We start from the raw sequence: 17,913 nt of genomic DNA, 5'->3' as shown, positions 1-17,913 counted from the left end.
TGGCCGAAGATAGGGGTGACATAAGCTGTAGCCCCTAAATCCTAGAGAGCTCTGTGTGAGAAAAGGTAAGAGAATGATTCATGGGAATAATCCAGTCTCTTGAAATCAGTGTGGCAGTGTGCCAGCAGAGGGCACCCAAGGAATGTCATGGTGTCGGATGTCTGTACCTGGGTCTGGAACACCAGAGGTGCTGGGCCTGGTGCCTTCTCTATGCCTCTGGCTTTCTGGGCTAATTTAATTGCTGAACTGCCAGGAAGTCTTCCAGCCATCACCCGTGTCTATAGATTATTGTTTAAGGATCCCCCTGCTTGGCTTCCCCAAATGCTAAAGGATTGCCATTTTCTTTGAAAGACGATGTTTCTTTTTAAATGATTATTCTTGAAGCCTCATGAGTCCTCAATTCTGTGAAGCTTTCCTATTTATGGAAAAGAATGGCAACTTGCTCTGACAGCCGCCCTTCTAGTTCTAGAAACAGTAAGTACTCCAAGGGGCCAATCTAGTGTAACCTGTAGAGCTAGTGAAAAATTCTGCACGCTTGCACATTTGAGATGAAATAATTTAAATCATTTCTATTAAAAGTGTCTTTGTAAATATTTTCCCAGCATGCCTTCAATTAAAGAGATTTTTGCATCTGGATTAGACAGCAGGGTTTCTGGTTATGTGGAAAACAACCAAGGGGATTTAGTGTTTAGTGCATGTAATATTGTTTAATAATTTGGCTATTTTTATTTGAATTTCTAAAATAAGGATATTGAAGAGCTTTTTTATATTCTGTGATTATGCTGTCTAGGAAATCATTGAGGACTTATCATCAAAAGTCGTTATTTGCTGAAATGTCAGATCTTCATAGAATTGCTTAAAACTGAAACTGATTTGATGAATTTGGGAGTTGAAATAGGGTCAGTTTGTGGGAGAGAAATGGTCAATGTGGCATTCAGCTCTTTCCTTCTTTCTTAAATTTGGGCGGGCCTAATAATATGGAGCAGGAAGCTGTGGGACTCTCTCTTAGATGTGATCTTAGCCACTCTGAATTTGTAGCTATTTTTTAGAAAAAAGAAGTAGATAGAGATTTTACTTTTCCGAAAATTCCTTGGCTGAGATAGGGAAAAAGAAGGAAGTAAGAAGATGGATAGACACTGAGTTTTGTATTAAGGTTGTTTTGGTTACTTAGTAACAACAGATTCTGTCTAAGGTAAACCAGAAAAGGAGGAGGGGGTGTCATGTTTTGCCAGTTATTGGAATAGTGCTCGAGTCTGCCACAGAATAACCTCAGAAGGGCGGGAGTTATGATAGGGAACTCAGCAGAAGGAGATTCTAGAGCCCCATGAGGATGTCAGTTCCACATTTCAGATTCCTGGGAGAGAGAATCTGACTGGCTCAGCCTGGGTCCAGCATCTAGCCGTGGGCTAGTCAGTTCTGGCCTGGGAGACCCGTGCTGTGGCAGGGACGGCTCCTGAGGAAGGGGTGTTTGTCATAAGCAAGATGCTATCCCAAGAGCCTAGTATGCATATAGGTTTTTACCTGCTGTCTGACTCAGAAAGGCTGTGCATGAGTCAGAGAAACAGTCACACACGCACACACGCATGCACCCACCCACCCACCCATGCCCACGCACCAAAAATGAGACTTATTTGAGATATTCATCTAAAGTTGTTTACTGTGTTAATTTCTATTTCTATGAAAAGAATTATAACTCTTACTGAGCGTGTTCTAGTTCACTGGTTCTCAGTGTGCCTTCACCACAGTGCACTGTGAGTGTGTTAATAAGTGTGACAGGCTCCTGTAGGTGACTTGCCATGTGGTGTCTGGAGTTGAGGGGCAGCAGAATTGGTGTCTAGAGAGGAGCCCATGGTTGAATCTGTTTCTCCGCTGGGCCCCCTCCCCTCTCGGCTCCAGCAATATAGAGAGAGCTCTCGTACCTGCTAAGTGCAGACTTAGCTACAACTCCACCATTTCCTCCTCCTCATAAGGCACTCTGGAAGGAAGGAAGTGGGAGTGAAGATGCCTAACTTCTCAGCATGGCTTTTTTTTTTTTCCTTAAGTGCAAATCGTTGGTAAACTTTGGTAATTGGGGTAAACTTTAAACTCAGATCTCATCGTGTATGGAAGAGTGACAATTCCTGTCTTGCAAGAGTTCCCATTGTGATATAGGAGCTGGACTGTAGTCTGTTTTTAAAATTTGAATATGAAACTTGGTTTAATTGAGAACTCTGGTTTTTCAGATTCAGAGAAAATGGCCCAGTATCTGGAGGAGGAACGTCACATGAGGGAAGAGAACTTGAGGCTGCAGAGAAAGCTGCAGAGGGAGATGGAGAGAAGAGAAGCCCTCTGTCGACAGCTCTCTGAGAGCGAGTCCAGCTTGGAAATGGATGATGAAAGGTGTGTGCAGTCTTACAAGCCTCAGAACAACAACCACCACCACAACAGGTTCTCTAAGAGGCCTCTCTTCACATTCTGTTAGATATGGAAGGTGATGCTTAAACAGTTATTTATCGTGATGATAAATACCACTGCATCAAAGTAGATGCTGAGAATGGGATAAATGAAGAAGTTGATTGTTTTCTTTCAACACAAAAAAGGTGAAAAAGTTGCCTATCCAAAATTATTTGGTGGGGAGAGAGATGGAGGGGGGGCTACGTGTAAAGAGGCAGAGTTTGCATTTGTTGTTGTATTAGTCTAATACTGTGTTAGGTCTGTTTAAAGGATGGCAGCATCTTAATTCATAGATACAAATAAGCAAGCCATAGTACAGCCTAAGGGAACAAATGCGTGTAGAGGTTGAAAGAATCAGCAGGAGACACTTGGAGGGTGTTGAAAGCCAGAAGCCTGGCCTTAACATGCTTGGTAACTTGTGAGCCTTTCTACAGCCACTTTTTAAAAAACAAAATGAATGCAGGGCATTTATCTGCTCAAGCCTCCACACCAAACCCCCTCGTTGTCACGTTGAGCAGTGGGCTGGAAAAGGACAGTTATCTTTTGGTTAACTAGAGGAAACGGTCTCAGTATTTCTCTCATCCAAATTTTCCTCCCCCTCCTCCTCTTCCTCCTTCCTCTCCCCCATTTCCCCATACTTGGGAGTAAGGTAGTTAAGATATGCAACAAATCCAAATTGAAAAGATTGTTCCATTAGTAGAGAAACCCAGCAGTTAGGGAATTAGCCTTCTCTGAACCAGATCATTTCTGCTGGGAAGTTCCCTGTTCTGGATCAAGGTTGCCCTGGCCTTACACGTTCAGTCTCAGTGTGAGGTGAGACAGAGCTTCCTCAGGAGCCCCCCCGAGAGGACCAGGCGGCCACTGTCTGAGACCGGGGTCTCCTAGGGGCTGTGACGAGTAGTACTGGCTATTGATGCCAAAACATGCGTTTTAGAAACATGTGGGCAACATTAGCAGATCAGCACTTTGTTTCTGTTGCTGAATAGATCCAGTGGGCTAACAAGGCTTTTGATCGATTTGCTCTGGAAAGTGGTATTATCGTTTCAAGAAAAGTGAGATTTTCTATAATGAAGGTCTTTTTATAATTTGAAAGACTTTATAAAATAGGAAAATGGGTCATCCTATTTAAAATATCTGTATATGTGTGTCCTCATTTGAAAAGAATAACTATTATGCTTTCTCAAAAGTTTGTACTATAAAATTGTCATCCTTAACTCTGAATTTCACTTATATCTTTCTGACAGTGTCCCACTCTCTTTGAAATCCTTAACCTCTGAAAACCGTTTGACTAAAAACGTCAGCTAGAATACTAAATAACTTATTAACTACTCTATTAACTACCTAAGACGTGGAGCAGATGGTGTATTAACACACACAGCACCCTGTACTTGATTTTGGGTAAGACACGCTCTGAGGGACAATTTCTTCTGACCGTGGTGACAATACCAAAACTACTTCAGGCTTCTAGACTTCTTCTATTTTTTAACAGAACTCGTAGTTACTTGAGGTTTGCCTTACCTTTCGTAGGTCAGATTATCCCAGTAGGGTACAGCCACCCAATAAAGACTTTTCTCCCTCCTGGGAATGATGTCACATTTGAAAGAAAGAAAATAGTCAGACACTTGAGATGTCTGTAAGTGTGTTTATTCCTTAAAGACCAAGAGGTGGTCTTAGCTGCCTACCTGGATGTGTGGAACACAAGGAGAGGTCCCACCTGGTACCACCATGGTGGGCTGCTCTAAAGACAGGAGGAAGAATCAGTGGTGGGGTATCTAGATGAGAGATGCACGTCAAATTTGGGAGCCTGGTTTCCTTCGAGTCGAATAAACCAGCGTCAAAATGGCTGTGTTGTGTAAACTGACTGGCTGTCAGAGCCAAGGGCTTCGCTGGGACAAACGTGTTTGCGTGTGTGGACGTTCTTCCTTTGGCCATAAGGCCTGCGAAGGACAGCTTTTATTAGGAAGTCTTTCAAGGCGATTTTTCTCCTCGTCAGCGCTGTGTGCTTGTTCCCAAGGTGAGAGTTGGTGTTCCTGATGATCACACTTGAGCATTCTCAGGTGTGATGTGACTTCCGAAGTCAGGACCCAGCATGGTGTGGCTAAGTGTGACCTGCAGTAGATGCTCAGTGCTCATGTCTTTTATGATTTTCCAACGTGTGACTATTTATTAAGCAAGGCTTGTCTTGTAAACCAGTGACATCCAGTGTACAGCAATACCTATTTTTAAGCTTTAATGTGATGACATAAATCTCACAGGGCTTGTTTGGGTTTGAGTTTCAAATAACAATTGAAATGTAGCCATTAAAATGTGGCTGTGTCTGTAGTTCTTGGGACAGTGGAGGTGAATTTCTGCACAGCTGTTGCATGATGGAGGAAAGCTCAGTCTTCTCTATTGTGTGGCACAGCTCTGTCACTAGGCCTCCATCCTGAGCTAGAACATCCCATATTCCCTGATCTATACCCTCTGGGGAGAGGAGTTTGCCGAGCACTGGAGCAGGGTAACTCCAGAGTCCATTTTGTATGTGTCTCCTAGCAACCGCATCACGCTCTAAACATTCGGGAGTTTGACCTTAAAGGGTGAACCCCAAACATTTTCTCAAAGGAGCTCTCTTAAGAATTGTTGACAGTCTTCCTCAGCAAAAAGAGGAGGATTGGCAGCAGATGTTAGCTCAGGGCTAATCTTCCTCAAAAAAATAAATAAATAATTTTAAAAAATTAAAAAAAAAAGAACTGTTGATGTGCAGGCGGTTCTGATCCTTTCCCCTGTCTCTCTTAGGTATTTTAACGAGATGTCTGCACAAGGATTAAGACCTCGCACTGTGTCTAGCCCGATCCCTTACACGCCTTCTCCGAGTTCAAGCAGGCCTATATCACCCGGTGAGTACATGCTTTCTGCTACTTCTGCAACGCGTTTCTGATGCATTTAGTAGGCATCCACAAATGTGTTCCCTGCTAGCATGTAAGAATCTTGTAAACAGAGAGAAGGCAGTCATGTGTTTTTCAGAAACATCAAAAACACAAAAACAAATCACTACGAAGACTGTCTGAGCTTGAAAATTTTAAGCATAAATGTTATAGTGCCAGCTGGTGTTTTTCGTTAAATGTTTTTTAACCTGAAAGAAATTTAACTCTGAAAAACCTTTTTAAAAAGACTGTCTTTGGGGCTGGTCCAGTGGCCTAGTGGTTAAGTTCAGCATGCTCCACTTGGCGGCTCAGGTTCAGTTCTGGGACACGGACCTGCACCACTCATTGGCGGCCATGATGTGGTGGTGACCCACATACAAAATATAGGAAGACTGGCACAGTTGTTAGCTCAGGGCAAATCTTCCTCAACCAAGAAAAAGAGAGAGAGAGACTGTCTTTGCCAATGATTTTAAGTGCCAATTGATTGACAACAACCTTGGGTAGATTGGTTATTTAAGATGCATCACAGCACATCTCTTATGCTTCTTTTATTATGTTGTATGTACATTATCTCATTTTTATCCTCAGAATAATTAACGTATTATTACGTTATGATATGTATATAAATATAATAATTAATAATTTTCCCATGTTAAAATTGAGGAAGCAGTGATTCAGAGGTTCAGTAGCTACTGGTCACATGGCCAGGAAGTGGCAAGGCAGGGCGTGTCTTGTTTCTAAAACTTGTGTTCTTTCGAGCACCAGCTGCCTCTTCATCCTTCCAGTGATTGGTGAGTGGCACTCAGCCCCGATAGGCAGTCCGGGCAAGAAGGAACTGGCTTTGCTTCTGCTCCTGGCTTCGCTCCTTAGAAACCTTTCCCTCAAAGGCATGCTTGTCTTCATCTGACCCCGAAAACTCTCTCCCTGGGGTCTCTGGCTCAGCAGCAGCACAGCGTGGGGCTCCCAGGCCAGGAGGGCAAGTAAATGATCCAGCGAGGAATAAGGAGGAAGCCGGGGGCAGGGGCTTGGCAAGTGGAGTGGAGGGAGGAAAGAAAAGGTAGCAGGCCAAGGATTGCGTCTTGTGACCGAAGGGATGAGACTGATGTTCTTGTGCTCGCTGGTAAACAGATTTGAAACAGAGTTGGGAAAAAAGTGTGTGGGGGAGGGGGTGGAGGAGCGTTTCACAGCACAATGAAGTGAAGGGATTGCTTGGAAGGGTGGCAGCAATAAAGGCTTTGTGGTTTTGGAAAGTAAAATAGCTTCATGTTAGGGACATCTCATTTTGTCTGTTATAATAATTAAAAACGAGGGGTGCCCTTCAGGTTGACTAAGAAAAATGCTGCAGTAATGCAGGTTGCCATAGAGTAAGTGTGAGGTAGAAGTGACTTGAGTTTGTGAGGTCAGGATCCACCCCAGGACTACGCTGCTGTGACTGTTTTTTTGTTTTTTGTTTTTTGTTTTTTTTTAAGAGGAGAAATCAAAAGAAAGTCCAACACAAAGCGTGGCAGCTTTTGTGCGCTTTGGGCCAACTTAAGGAAAAACAACAATTAGTCAGACGGTCTCTGGCCTCTAATTGCTTATCAACAATAGGACCTGGGGAAGTGGGGAAAAAAGTACAAGAATCAAGAAACTCTTAATACAGGGCCAAATATAATGAATTTTCTGTATGTTAAATCCCTTGCAAAGTTAAGTAGTTAAACCACAGTGCATCCACTCATCTACTGCTGGAATACTACTCAGCAATAAAAAGGAGTTAATGTGATACATGCAACACCTTGGATGGATTGCAGGAGCATTATGATGAATTTAAAAGCTGATTTCGATGGGTCATATTCTGTATGATTTCGTTTCTAGAACGTTCTCAAAGTGACAAAATTAGAGTGATGGAGTGCAGGTCAGTCATTGCCAGGGGTTAAGATTAGAGGGAAAGTGTGACTGTTCAAGGGACTAATGTGAGGGAGTCTCTTTGTGGCGCTGGAACAGTTCTGTATCCTGATTGTGGTGACAGTTTCGTGAATCTTCAGATGTGATAAAATTGCATTGAGCTGTATGCAGTGATACACACATAAAGAGTACAGGAAAAACTGATGAAATCCGGATGAAGTCTGTACCTCAGGCCCTGGTATTGGACTGCTGTCAGCTTCCTCGTTTTGACAAGGTGCCATGGTTATTTAAGATATCATTGGGGGAATTTGCGTGAAGGGTACATACATGGAAACACTATAGTATTTTTGTAACTTCTTGTGAATCATAAACTATTTCAAAATAAAAAGTTGTAATTTTTAAATTATTATAATTTAAAGAACTATTTAAAAAATGGGTTAAATTGAGATTCAAAGGAGAGCTGGCAGCCTAGAGAGTTTTGAGATGGGCCTTGAAGGAGGAGTTAATGAACTGAAACTTTCTGAGCCCTTACTTGTGCCAGGCACTCTCGGAGCACTTTGTGATATGAACTCATTTCATTCTCACAACAGTCTTGTGACGTCGCTATGGTAATCCCGTTTACACTTGGGATCTAAAGTCCACTGTCACTCAGTGCCAAGTGGCAGAACTGAGTCCGAGATAAGATGGCAGTCGGCTCTAGAGTCTGGGCTGTTTGCCGCCTCAAAGGCTGAGTGAGGTCCTGACTGACACGCGGGTGGGGGAAGGAAGAAGCAAGCCCTGTGGTAAAGAGACGGCATCCCAGGCAAAGGGCACGGCATGAACTAGGACTTGGAGGTCAGAGTCAAGAGTGATAAGGTCACTGTGGTTCTTACCACTGGCTGCCCTGGGGCCCTGCTCCCCATAGATTCTGATTCATTTGATTTGGGGTTGGGTGAGGGCTTTAACACTGAGTGTTGAGAACCACTGACTTGGAACATCAGCAGGCAGTTTGGAGCCAAATGCAGAAGGCCTTTATAATAGCCAGGGAAGGGATTTTTTTTTTTCTATTAGGTAGGCAGTAAGGAGCCTGAAGATTCTTGATCAGCAGTTTAACATACTAATAATTAACCTTGTAATATTAGAAAGTAGGCTAGATCTTATTATTTATTTATCTTTATTATGAATTGAACTCCCTGAGGTTCTCTATCTGGGGATAAGGATCCACTTTCATAGCCTTTCTGTTAAGTTTCATCGCTTTCATAAGAAATAGGATTAGGGTTGTATTCCCCAAAGCTGTTTAAAGAAAACCCTTTCTTGCTTCCCCAGGTGAACGAAGTCCTTGTGAGATAAACATCAAGTAAATAACCGCTTAGCTCTCAAAGCTAAGACCTCCATTTTGTAAATGTGCACCAAAAATCCACAATTGGAAATGGAAATATGTCAAATCGAAAAGCAGCCCTAACAGCTGATCTTAGATACAAAGTGATTGACAAGAGAGAGTTCTATCCAAACTCTCCAAGTTGCTCGTTTGTTTCCATTTTCACTCCGTTCATTCAAGTGGAATTTAGTGCGTGCTAGATACCCTGGTAGAACCCAGGAACTCAAAGATGGTAAGATAGCCACATTTACGCAGTGATAAATAAGCAATGCCCCAGACCGCTGGACCATCAGCACTGAACTGGCAGAGACCAAGGCTGCTTAGGCTACGCGTGGGTGATGTCCGCTTTTGGAATGTTTGAAAAATATGGCTGTTTGGACCCCAACCCAGACCTGTCTAATAGTCGGGAGAGGCTAGGCATGTATACTTTTAAAATTCTTTGGAGGTGATCCTAGGGTCTTAGAACTTTTTAGTGGGCTGGGGCTTGTTTCTTAACTATCAGTTTCTTTTGGGGAACATCGGCATACATAGGGATTTTATTTTCTTCATTGAATATCCTGAAGTTGCAGAGTTTTCCCTTGTGGTTTTTGTTTGTCTTTATGGCTCCTACACACACACACACAGTAGTTTTGTCTCGTGATTGTTGGTGTATCTTTTGACACTTCTTTTCTTGGATCTGATTTTTATCCCTTTGCTCTGTTTTTTTCATTTATTCTCATTTCTTCTCATGTCTTCCTGCTGCTTTCCTACATCTCAGTTGGACTCCTGGCAGGGCTTGACTTTGTTTTTTAAATTGGGATAAGAACGCTTAATAGGAGATCTACCCTCTTAACAAATTTTTCACTGTTCAGTACAGTGTTGTTAACTGTAGGCACAATGTTGTATAGCAGAGCTCTAAAACTTATTCTTCTTGTATAGTTGATCCTTTATGCCTATTGAACAACAATTCCCCATTTCTTCCTACCCCCAACTCCTGGCAGCCACCATTCTACTCTCTGCTTCTATGAGCTTGACTTAGACATTCATATAAATGGTATCATGCAGTATTTGTCATTCTGTGACTGGTTTATATTAGTTAGGATAATGTCCTCCAGGTTCATCCATGTTCTCTTTAAAAAGAATTTCCGTCTTTTTAAAGGCTAAAGAATATTCCATTGGATGTATATACCATCTTTTCTTTATCTGCTCCTCTTGTGATGGACATTTAGGTTGTTTCTACATGTTGGCTATTGTGAATAATGTTGCAGTGAATATGGGAGTGCAAATTTTCAAGATCCTGCTTTCAATTCTTTTGGATAAATACTCAGCAGTGGGATTGATGGATCGCATGGTAGTTCTATTTTTAATTTTTTGAGGAACATCCATACTGTTTTCCATAGTGGCTGTACCAATTTACATTCCTACCAACAGTGCACAAAGGTTCCAATTTCTCCACATCCTTGCCAATGCTTATCTTTTTTTTTCCTTAATAATAGCTGTCCTAACAGGTGCAAGGTGATATCTCATCATGGTTTTGAATTGCGTTTCCCTGATGATTAGTGATATTGAGTATCTTTACATGTACCTATTGGCCATTTGTATGTCTTCTTTGGAGAAATGTCTTTTCAAGTCCTTTGCCCATTTTTTAATCTGGTTATTTGTTTATTTGCTATCAAGTTGTAGGAGTTCCTTATATATTTTGGATGCTAATCCCTTATCTGATATACAGTTTGTAAATAATTTTTCCCATTCCATAGGTTACTTTTCTGTTGATTGTTTCCTTTGTTGAGCAGAAGCTTTTTAGTTTGATATCATCATCCCTCTTGTCTATTTTTGCTTTTGTGGCTGTGCTTTTGGTGTCATATCTGAGAAATCATGGCAAGACCAGTATTGTGAAGCTTTTCCCCTGTGTTTTCTTCAACAATTTCTTTTACGGTTTCAGGTCTCATGTGCAAGTCTTTGATCCATTTCAAGTTGATTTTTGCGTATGGTGTGAGAAAGAGGTCCAGTTTCATTCTTTTACATGTGGATATCCAGTTGTCCCAACACTGTTTGTTGAAGAGACTATCCTTTCCTGATTGTGTATTCTTGGCACCTTTGTTGAAGATCATTTGACCATTTATGCGTGGATGTATTTCTGGGCTCTCTTTTCTGTTCCAGGGCTTGACATTTTTATCCCGTGTTATCCAGCAGGTCATTTGGTGAGCCCGCTACTCTTCTCATCTGTTTTCATTTTTGTGGGTAACTGAGAACTTCTGCATTTTAAAGCCGCCTAGATGGTTGAAGACACCAGATAAATGAATTTGGAATAATACTTACAAGTTGCTGTTCTATTTCAGGTCTATCGTATGCAAGTCACACAGTTGGTTTCACACCACCAACTTCACTGACTAGAGCCGGAATGTCTTATTACAATTCCCCAGGTCTTCATGTGCAGCATATGGGAGCATCCCATGGTATCACAGTAAGTATCCATGGTGCGGGAAGCAGCACTTGACTCCTGATGATGGCAGCAACTGGTCCTTGGGAGACTAAGATTGATGCCCTTAGACATTAACCTGTCTTCCCTCCCTCCATCAGTTCACCTTAAAACTACAGACTTCCCAAGAGTTTGCTATTGAATTCTGCTGTTGAAACTAAAATCCTTCCCAGGAGGTGAAACTTCAACTTCAGTTTCTGAGAAAAATTGCCCTTTGTGAAATGTAATTTGAACCCTGGCCAATGCCTCTCTTGAACTCTGGCCAGCTCTTTGCCATAACAAATTATTGTTGGTTGCCATAATGTCTAAAGTATTTATTGTCTGCACCTTCACAGTTCACTGGCCCTTGATATTCTTCCTGAAATTAGCCTTGTTGCTAGTTCTACTCAGGACTTTCTCTCCTGGAATTAGAAGGAAGCTTAAGTGCATCTGGTTCAAACTCCACTCAGTGGGAGGTTTTTCTTTAGAGCTGGTTATTTAGTTGGCTAATAGAGCGATTGGAAATGTAGCTAAAAGAGGTTTGAGAATAGGTGAGAATTGAGGGTATTCCCAATAAGGGAATCTTTAAAAGAGAAGATGTAAGATGTTTCTGAAGCTGTTTTGCTGGTTTAATGGGCTTAGTGTAAAAGCAGGAGTGTTTTCAGGTGAGCTGTAGCTTTCAGAATATTGAAAACTTGTTTGAGTGATAGAAGGAACAGGGGAACATACAATGGATGGAAAAGATTTCAGGGGAGGATGTGACAGCTGTTTTTAAATTTTAGTGCTGTCTCATTGAAGGGCCCAAGTCCAGCAGTTTGGTCAATGCAAGTTTCACAGTAATGTTGCCTGGCTTTTGCGTCGGTGCGGGTGTAAACTCTACCTTGTCTAAGCTTTCATGACTAGTTCAGAATCTTGTAGGAATGGACAAGGAAATCACTTGCTTCTTGTCTTTGTTGGTCAGCTTCCCACTAGCCTCAGCTCTAGGTCAGGGCTGTGTTAGAAAGGCGCTATCTGTACCTAGACTGACCTGCTGTTTCTGTCCTCTCTCCAGAGGCCTTCACCACGGAGAAGCAACAGTCCTGACAAATTCAAGCGGCCCACGCCGCCTCCATCTCCCAACACACAGACCCCAGTCCAGCCGCCTCCGCCTCCGCCTCCGCCACCCATGCAGCCTGCGGTCCCCTCAGCAGCCACTTCGCAGCCCGCCCCCTCGCAACATTCGGTGCACCCCTCCTCCCAGCCTTAATGCATGTGCTTAGTCTGAATCTCACGTTGGGACTCGTACAGTGGAGCCGTCTACTCAATGCCAAAGGCTTCCTTCCCTGGCATATTTGGATCTGACTTATTTGCACTGAGGTTATCTAAGCTTCACTATTAATTGTGCTGTAAATGTTTGTCGGAAACGCAGCCAGTGTTGTGGGTCAACAACACTAAACAGACGACTTTTTCCATCAGTGTTTTACTTGAATCTACACGTACGTCCATTCCCTGGCTGGAACATTCGCTATTCAATATTTGGTAATTCAGCAGCAGTGTGCAATTTTTGCTTGGCCCCAGAGCTTCATTTTCCTGGCTTTTAGGTTTGTAAAATAAAAAGGGATATCTTTTTTATATTTTTTTCCATGAATTTGCAGAAAATTACTGAGCTGTTATTGCCCCTCCCCCCATTATAATGGTGTTTACCAAACATACCAATAATTTAGCACTACAATTCAGACCTTTGAAAATCTAGCTTTCAGTGTAGAATGGAAAGTTAGATGGATCAGTGCCCAACACAGTATACTGTTTAATAGAGCTTTCTACAGATACACTTTTTATAGGTTATTTTCAGTATATATCAACATCCGTGTCTCTTGTAAAACAGCCTAAAGTAACGGATCATATGGCTGTCTCTATTCCGCATACGTAGGATGGATAATTATTGTATATTGAAGTGTGATTCTTTCTTTATCCTTAATGTTAATCTTCCCAAACTGACCCTTTCTAACATGAGTCGATAAATGTTGTCCTACCCACCAGTGGTTGCGATGGCTGATTAGAACGTGCTATTTGATTTCTGCTGCAGAAGGCAATGTGATTGTAACAAAAACAGCTATTTTCCCTTTGCATTCTTTATTTGTGTTCCCCTCGAATAGAGTTCGAACAAATATTTTAAAGGTGCAAAATACTATTAGCAAATACTATTTGAAATGAGCATTATAGGAATATCTTGGCATAATGACCACAAAATACTTTATTGCTTGGCAGAAAAGAAAAGAGGCGTAGAGGAAAGTAGCACATTAGGTTGATGACTGCTTATTTCGCCCAGTATAAGCAATTGCAGTGTACAAAGAAGTATATTCTGAATACGTTATTTCCATTCATTTAGCACAAATAAATCGTTTGGTTTCACTTTGAAGTGGAACACTGTGAGTCACTCTTTTCTTAATACTTGCAACACCTTTATTTTTGCTTTTTAGCAGTTCCTGCTTTGTACTTTGGTAGTAAAGTGATTTTTACCACCTGTGTTTGCATATTTATATATGCTGTGGACGAAAATAACTTCCTAGAGAATGTATATTTTATGATGAGAATGTGTATCTGTTGGATATAATCAGAGAACTGAAAATTAATTTATCGGTAATTTTTAAGAGACCATGTTTTGTGACAACCATCTCTACTAGCTAGCTCTTTATTGAACACACTCCTAAAAATAAGGAACCACGACATTGTAGATATTTAATATTGTACAGTCTAGAAACCTCCATTTTTGCCTTCGAATGCATATTTAAGAGTTACAGAATGAAAAAAAGTCTTGTTGGATAATAGTGTTTGACTAGCATTTTAAGAACTTGAGAGTAAAAGCAACAATAGGGTTTTTCACCTCTTCCTGCTTCCAGCCCCAAACTGAGAACGTCACTCCTCCATTGTTTGGAAGAAATCATGTCTATATAAATCTTATTTATAATGTGTGTATAATATACATAATCATAGTACAGTTCTCAACTATGAGGAAGAAGTTTGGCACGTAATTATTGAGGCTTTAGGTTTTCAATTCGACCAGATGGGGTCGTATCAAACCCGGGGATTTCACCCACAGCTCACTGTCCCTCCTGGTCCATTGCCCTTCCAAGTAATGCTGAGAGTAGGCAAACGCATTCTGCCTTCATGGTACAGTTCTTGGTTTTTCTAATAGGAGAAATATGGTATATGTTTACAAGACTCTCTTACGAGATTATAGATTTCAGTGCTGTTGGACAGTGTCTTGCATTCAAACAAGGAAGTCTGTAATGTAATGATCTTCCCTCCGCTTCCTGTCAATTTAGTTACCTCCTGAAAGCACAAAAGTTGAAACATCACCATTTGGTGAATCCAAAAGCACTTGCAGTGAGCAAACAGTCCCTGGTAAAAGCCTTTTAGAGACAGGTTCTTGACATCCAGACTTCTGCAGAATGTAGTGCTCATTCCCCTAGACTCGTCATTTCATTTCAAAATAAAACCCAGCTCCTCCAAACAGCACTTTTTCAACATAGATCTACTTGCTCCCTGCGGACATTCAGAATCGATAGACCAAACACTACTATTTTGAAGTTATGCTGTTTCATGTCCTTTTCAAGTGTTTTATAACCCCGTCCCACTTGGGCTGTACCTGCTAGGGCAATTCTTCGGCCACCAGGGACCCGTAAGATTCAGACCCTGAGCCCATAGAGGCAAAAGCCCCCTCACCTAGGGGAAGCTGACTTACCTCTGGCACGTCTCATGGGGACTGAATGCGGTTACTGCTGTTCCTGTTGCCCACTCGCCCAGGGTAACTACCCTGGACTGACTCCCAGAAGGCCTTTGTAAAGTCAGTAGCCATCCCGAAGGCAGGCGGGAGCAACAGTACCTTCAGTAGCTTCATTTTCCTGTCTTGCTGACAGAGACCCTTGGGTACCACTGTGCTGCTAATAGGATAAGTACTCCATTGCCAGATGACCATGCCTTTTGTACAGAACCAAATTAACTCACCTAATACCTGACACCTCTCTGGGCTCTGAACTGCTTTCTCTCATCAAGCATGCTGGCATTCTAGACAGAATTGTAGAGATTTGGCAGATGATGGAAGTATTTAAGATTGAATTTATTTCACTCATTGTGGGTTGAAAGGAGTTTTCCATTCTGAACTCCTGAGATACTGACCACAACCATGGAATGAATGTGTGACCAGAAAGTGGCTTTGACACCAAATGCTGCTGTTGGTTATAATTGGCTTCTAACTGATTTGACCAGAAATAATTAATAATGTGAATTTTTGTTAACCGTTCAATTGTAGGAAAATAGAATATGTACCACCTTATGTTAGATAGACATGAACTTTTCCTGCACAAAGCCTTGCTTGTAGAGGATGCCCAATAAGGCAAGAAAAAGCATACTAACTTGTGCTTTGAGAGCTCAATATTTTTATCTTATCAGCACAGAAGAAATATTTCCATGTAACTTGATCTTCTGTCTAGTACTTGTCTTATAGGTAACCAACACTGAAAACTCTGTAGTGATGACTACCAAAGAAATACATAGTAAAACAACCTTTTATTTCCAAATTATTAAAGAGCCAGCCATTGACGCTGCTACATGAGTTCCATGCTCAAGAGCCATTGTAAGAGATTAAGGGGTTTTTAGGTTTTTGTTTTGTTTTTTTTTCTTTTTTCCTCTTTAATTTTTTTTTGATAAAACATACACACACAGCTGTTAGTGTTAGATTATAGGGAGCATTTTCCAGAATGCTCCGGGGTTGTGGTAACTGCCAAGCCCTGGTTGCCTTTTGTTAGGCAATGGAAGGAATCCTATGTTCATGATAGCGTGGGTGCTGTGTGTGTGCATTTGTGTGTGTGTGCATTCATGCCTTAACTCGGGTTACTACTCAACTTTAGTTCTTGACTTAGTCTGCACCGTCATCTAGATTGTATTGTACATCTCGATCTAAACTTCATCCTGGCAAAAACAAAGTTGCAGGCATAACAGTCTAAGAATGCATTCCTCCGGAAGAGTCTATGATCAGGTTGACCTTGAGCCTTCTTTGGACTTTATTTGGAACTTAGCATGGAAAGCAAAAGTGGACTGTCAAACAGAAAGACATCAACAAGGAAGAGAGGAGAGCCAAGGGCGAGCATGTCTTTTGCCTCTGCATATCCGTGCACACTGTATGTTGTTCATGGTAGCTTGTCTACAACTTGACTAGGTTGGAGTTCTGGTAATAGTGGCAATCTTGACATTCTTGGTCAGAGTTTAGAGAGATGTAAGACTTCCAGTTAATGTCTTATTTACTTCTTTATGTTGATTAGTCTTTGATACATGTGCTGAATCAGAAACCTAAATAAAGATAATTTTTTAAAATGTACCTCTTGAGTCTTAAACCCCATCTCTTTCTTTCTGGTCTTTGAGTTGGACAATGAATGTTGTTTCCCTGTTGCTTCTGATAGACATCTGACTTAGACTCTGATTACTAAAGACTGCCTTAGAAGAAAAACTTAAGAAAAGGACACAAAAGGAGCTGGTACTGTTCTGTTTCTTAGAATGCTGGTTATCTGGATGTATTCAGTTTTTGAAAATTCATTGAGCTGTATGCTTATGATTTGTGCACTGTTTCATATCTGTATTGTATTTCAATTTAAAATCATAAACCTAGGAGATTATCAGAAGGAAAGGAAAGCCACACTCATTCCCAAAATGTTACATAAAAGCAAATATGTATAGACACACATCTATATATATATTCAGGTTTTGGATATTACATTTCAAAACATTTTTTATTTTTATTTTTGAGGAAGATTAGCCCTGAGCTAACATCTACCCCCAATCCTTCTCTTTTTGCTGAGGAAGACTGCCTCTGAGCCAACATCCACGCCCCTCTTCCTCTATGTTATATGTCGGACGCCTGCCACAGCATGGCTTGACAAGAGGTATGTAGGTCCGCACCCGGGACCCAAACTGGCGAACCCCCAGCCACCAAAGCAGAAGGTGCAAACTTACCCACTGCTTCACCGGGCCAGCCCCCCTGGATATTACATTTGTTGTATTAGTGAGCTTACTCTTCAATTTTTAAATTCATCTGTATGGTTTTCTCTTCCTACCTTGTAGGAAGCAAGGCTTTAGAATCAGTTCTAGGTTCGAGTACCAGTTTTTTCACTGGGCCAGTTACTTAATCTCTCTGCAACCCAAGTTCCTTACCTGTAAAATAGCAATATTATATGCCTTGCTAAAGTGAGAAAGTTGAGATGAAAGCCTCTAGGACAGTCCTTCACACACACAGTAGGACACAGACTAGTGCCTTCCACATCCATTTATTTAGGAAGAAAGTTAGAATGAATGTTTGGAGTGATGTTTTTTACTTTTTTGGGAGGTATATGCTTCGTCGCTTGCGTTATAGTAAGACCCTAGCAATTAAGAGTCCACATTCTGAGAGGAAAGAGCACAGTACTTACAGGATCCTGTCTTAGGAGTAGTCTTCGAGAACCCAGTTGTGACACTATCTTAAGAGTGCAAACTCAATCTGGACCCTTTTCTCTATAAAAGGGCTAAATAAACCTGGAATGAGTCTAGACTCGTCTGACTTAAGCAAGATTCCATGTTAACTATTAGTTGAAGAGTTTTTGATTTGATTAATCATTTGGTGAAAGGACCAAATTGGAAAATGCTTCTCTCCTCATGGCAGGTAGGTTTCAGTTGTAACTTGGTGAAAATCTTGACTAAGAAATTACCCAGGCCCTCTGAGTTCAAGTCTTGGCTTCATCTGTCAGCTTCCATTTTCTAATCTGTGTAATGGGGATAGCCATTTTTATTTCAGGTAGAGTTGAAAGAAAACAGTTTAAACAAAGTACTTTAACAAGAAGTAAAGTTTAAGCTGCATATGCGTTTCTTTTTTTTTCTTTTAATACCTTTTA

At 41.3% G+C, this 17,913-nt stretch overlaps 1 protein-coding gene across 1 annotated transcript in view; it reads left to right on the top strand.

Annotated features, from left to right (window-relative positions):
* CCDC6 (coiled-coil domain containing 6) overlaps positions 1-16,370 on the top strand; it is a 108,328-nt gene extending 91,958 nt beyond the window's left edge. The window contains exons 6-9 of the mRNA XM_001503415.6: positions 2,223-2,379; positions 5,209-5,309; positions 10,896-11,020; positions 12,066-16,370. Of these exons, the coding sequence (XP_001503465.1) occupies positions 2,223-2,379; positions 5,209-5,309; positions 10,896-11,020; positions 12,066-12,260 (578 nt within the window). The 3' untranslated portion in view covers positions 12,261-16,370. The remainder of the gene's footprint in view (positions 1-2,222; positions 2,380-5,208; positions 5,310-10,895; positions 11,021-12,065) is intronic.
* The last annotated feature ends 1,543 nt before the right edge of the window (positions 16,371-17,913 follow it).

Source organism: Equus caballus, chromosome 1, assembly GCF_041296265.1.
Source record: "Equus caballus isolate H_3958 breed thoroughbred chromosome 1, TB-T2T, whole genome shotgun sequence".
NCBI classification, from domain to species: Eukaryota; Metazoa; Chordata; class Mammalia; order Perissodactyla; family Equidae; genus Equus; species Equus caballus.
Note: the sequence above shows the minus strand (reverse complement) of the source record. Positions and strands in the feature narration are given on the sequence as shown.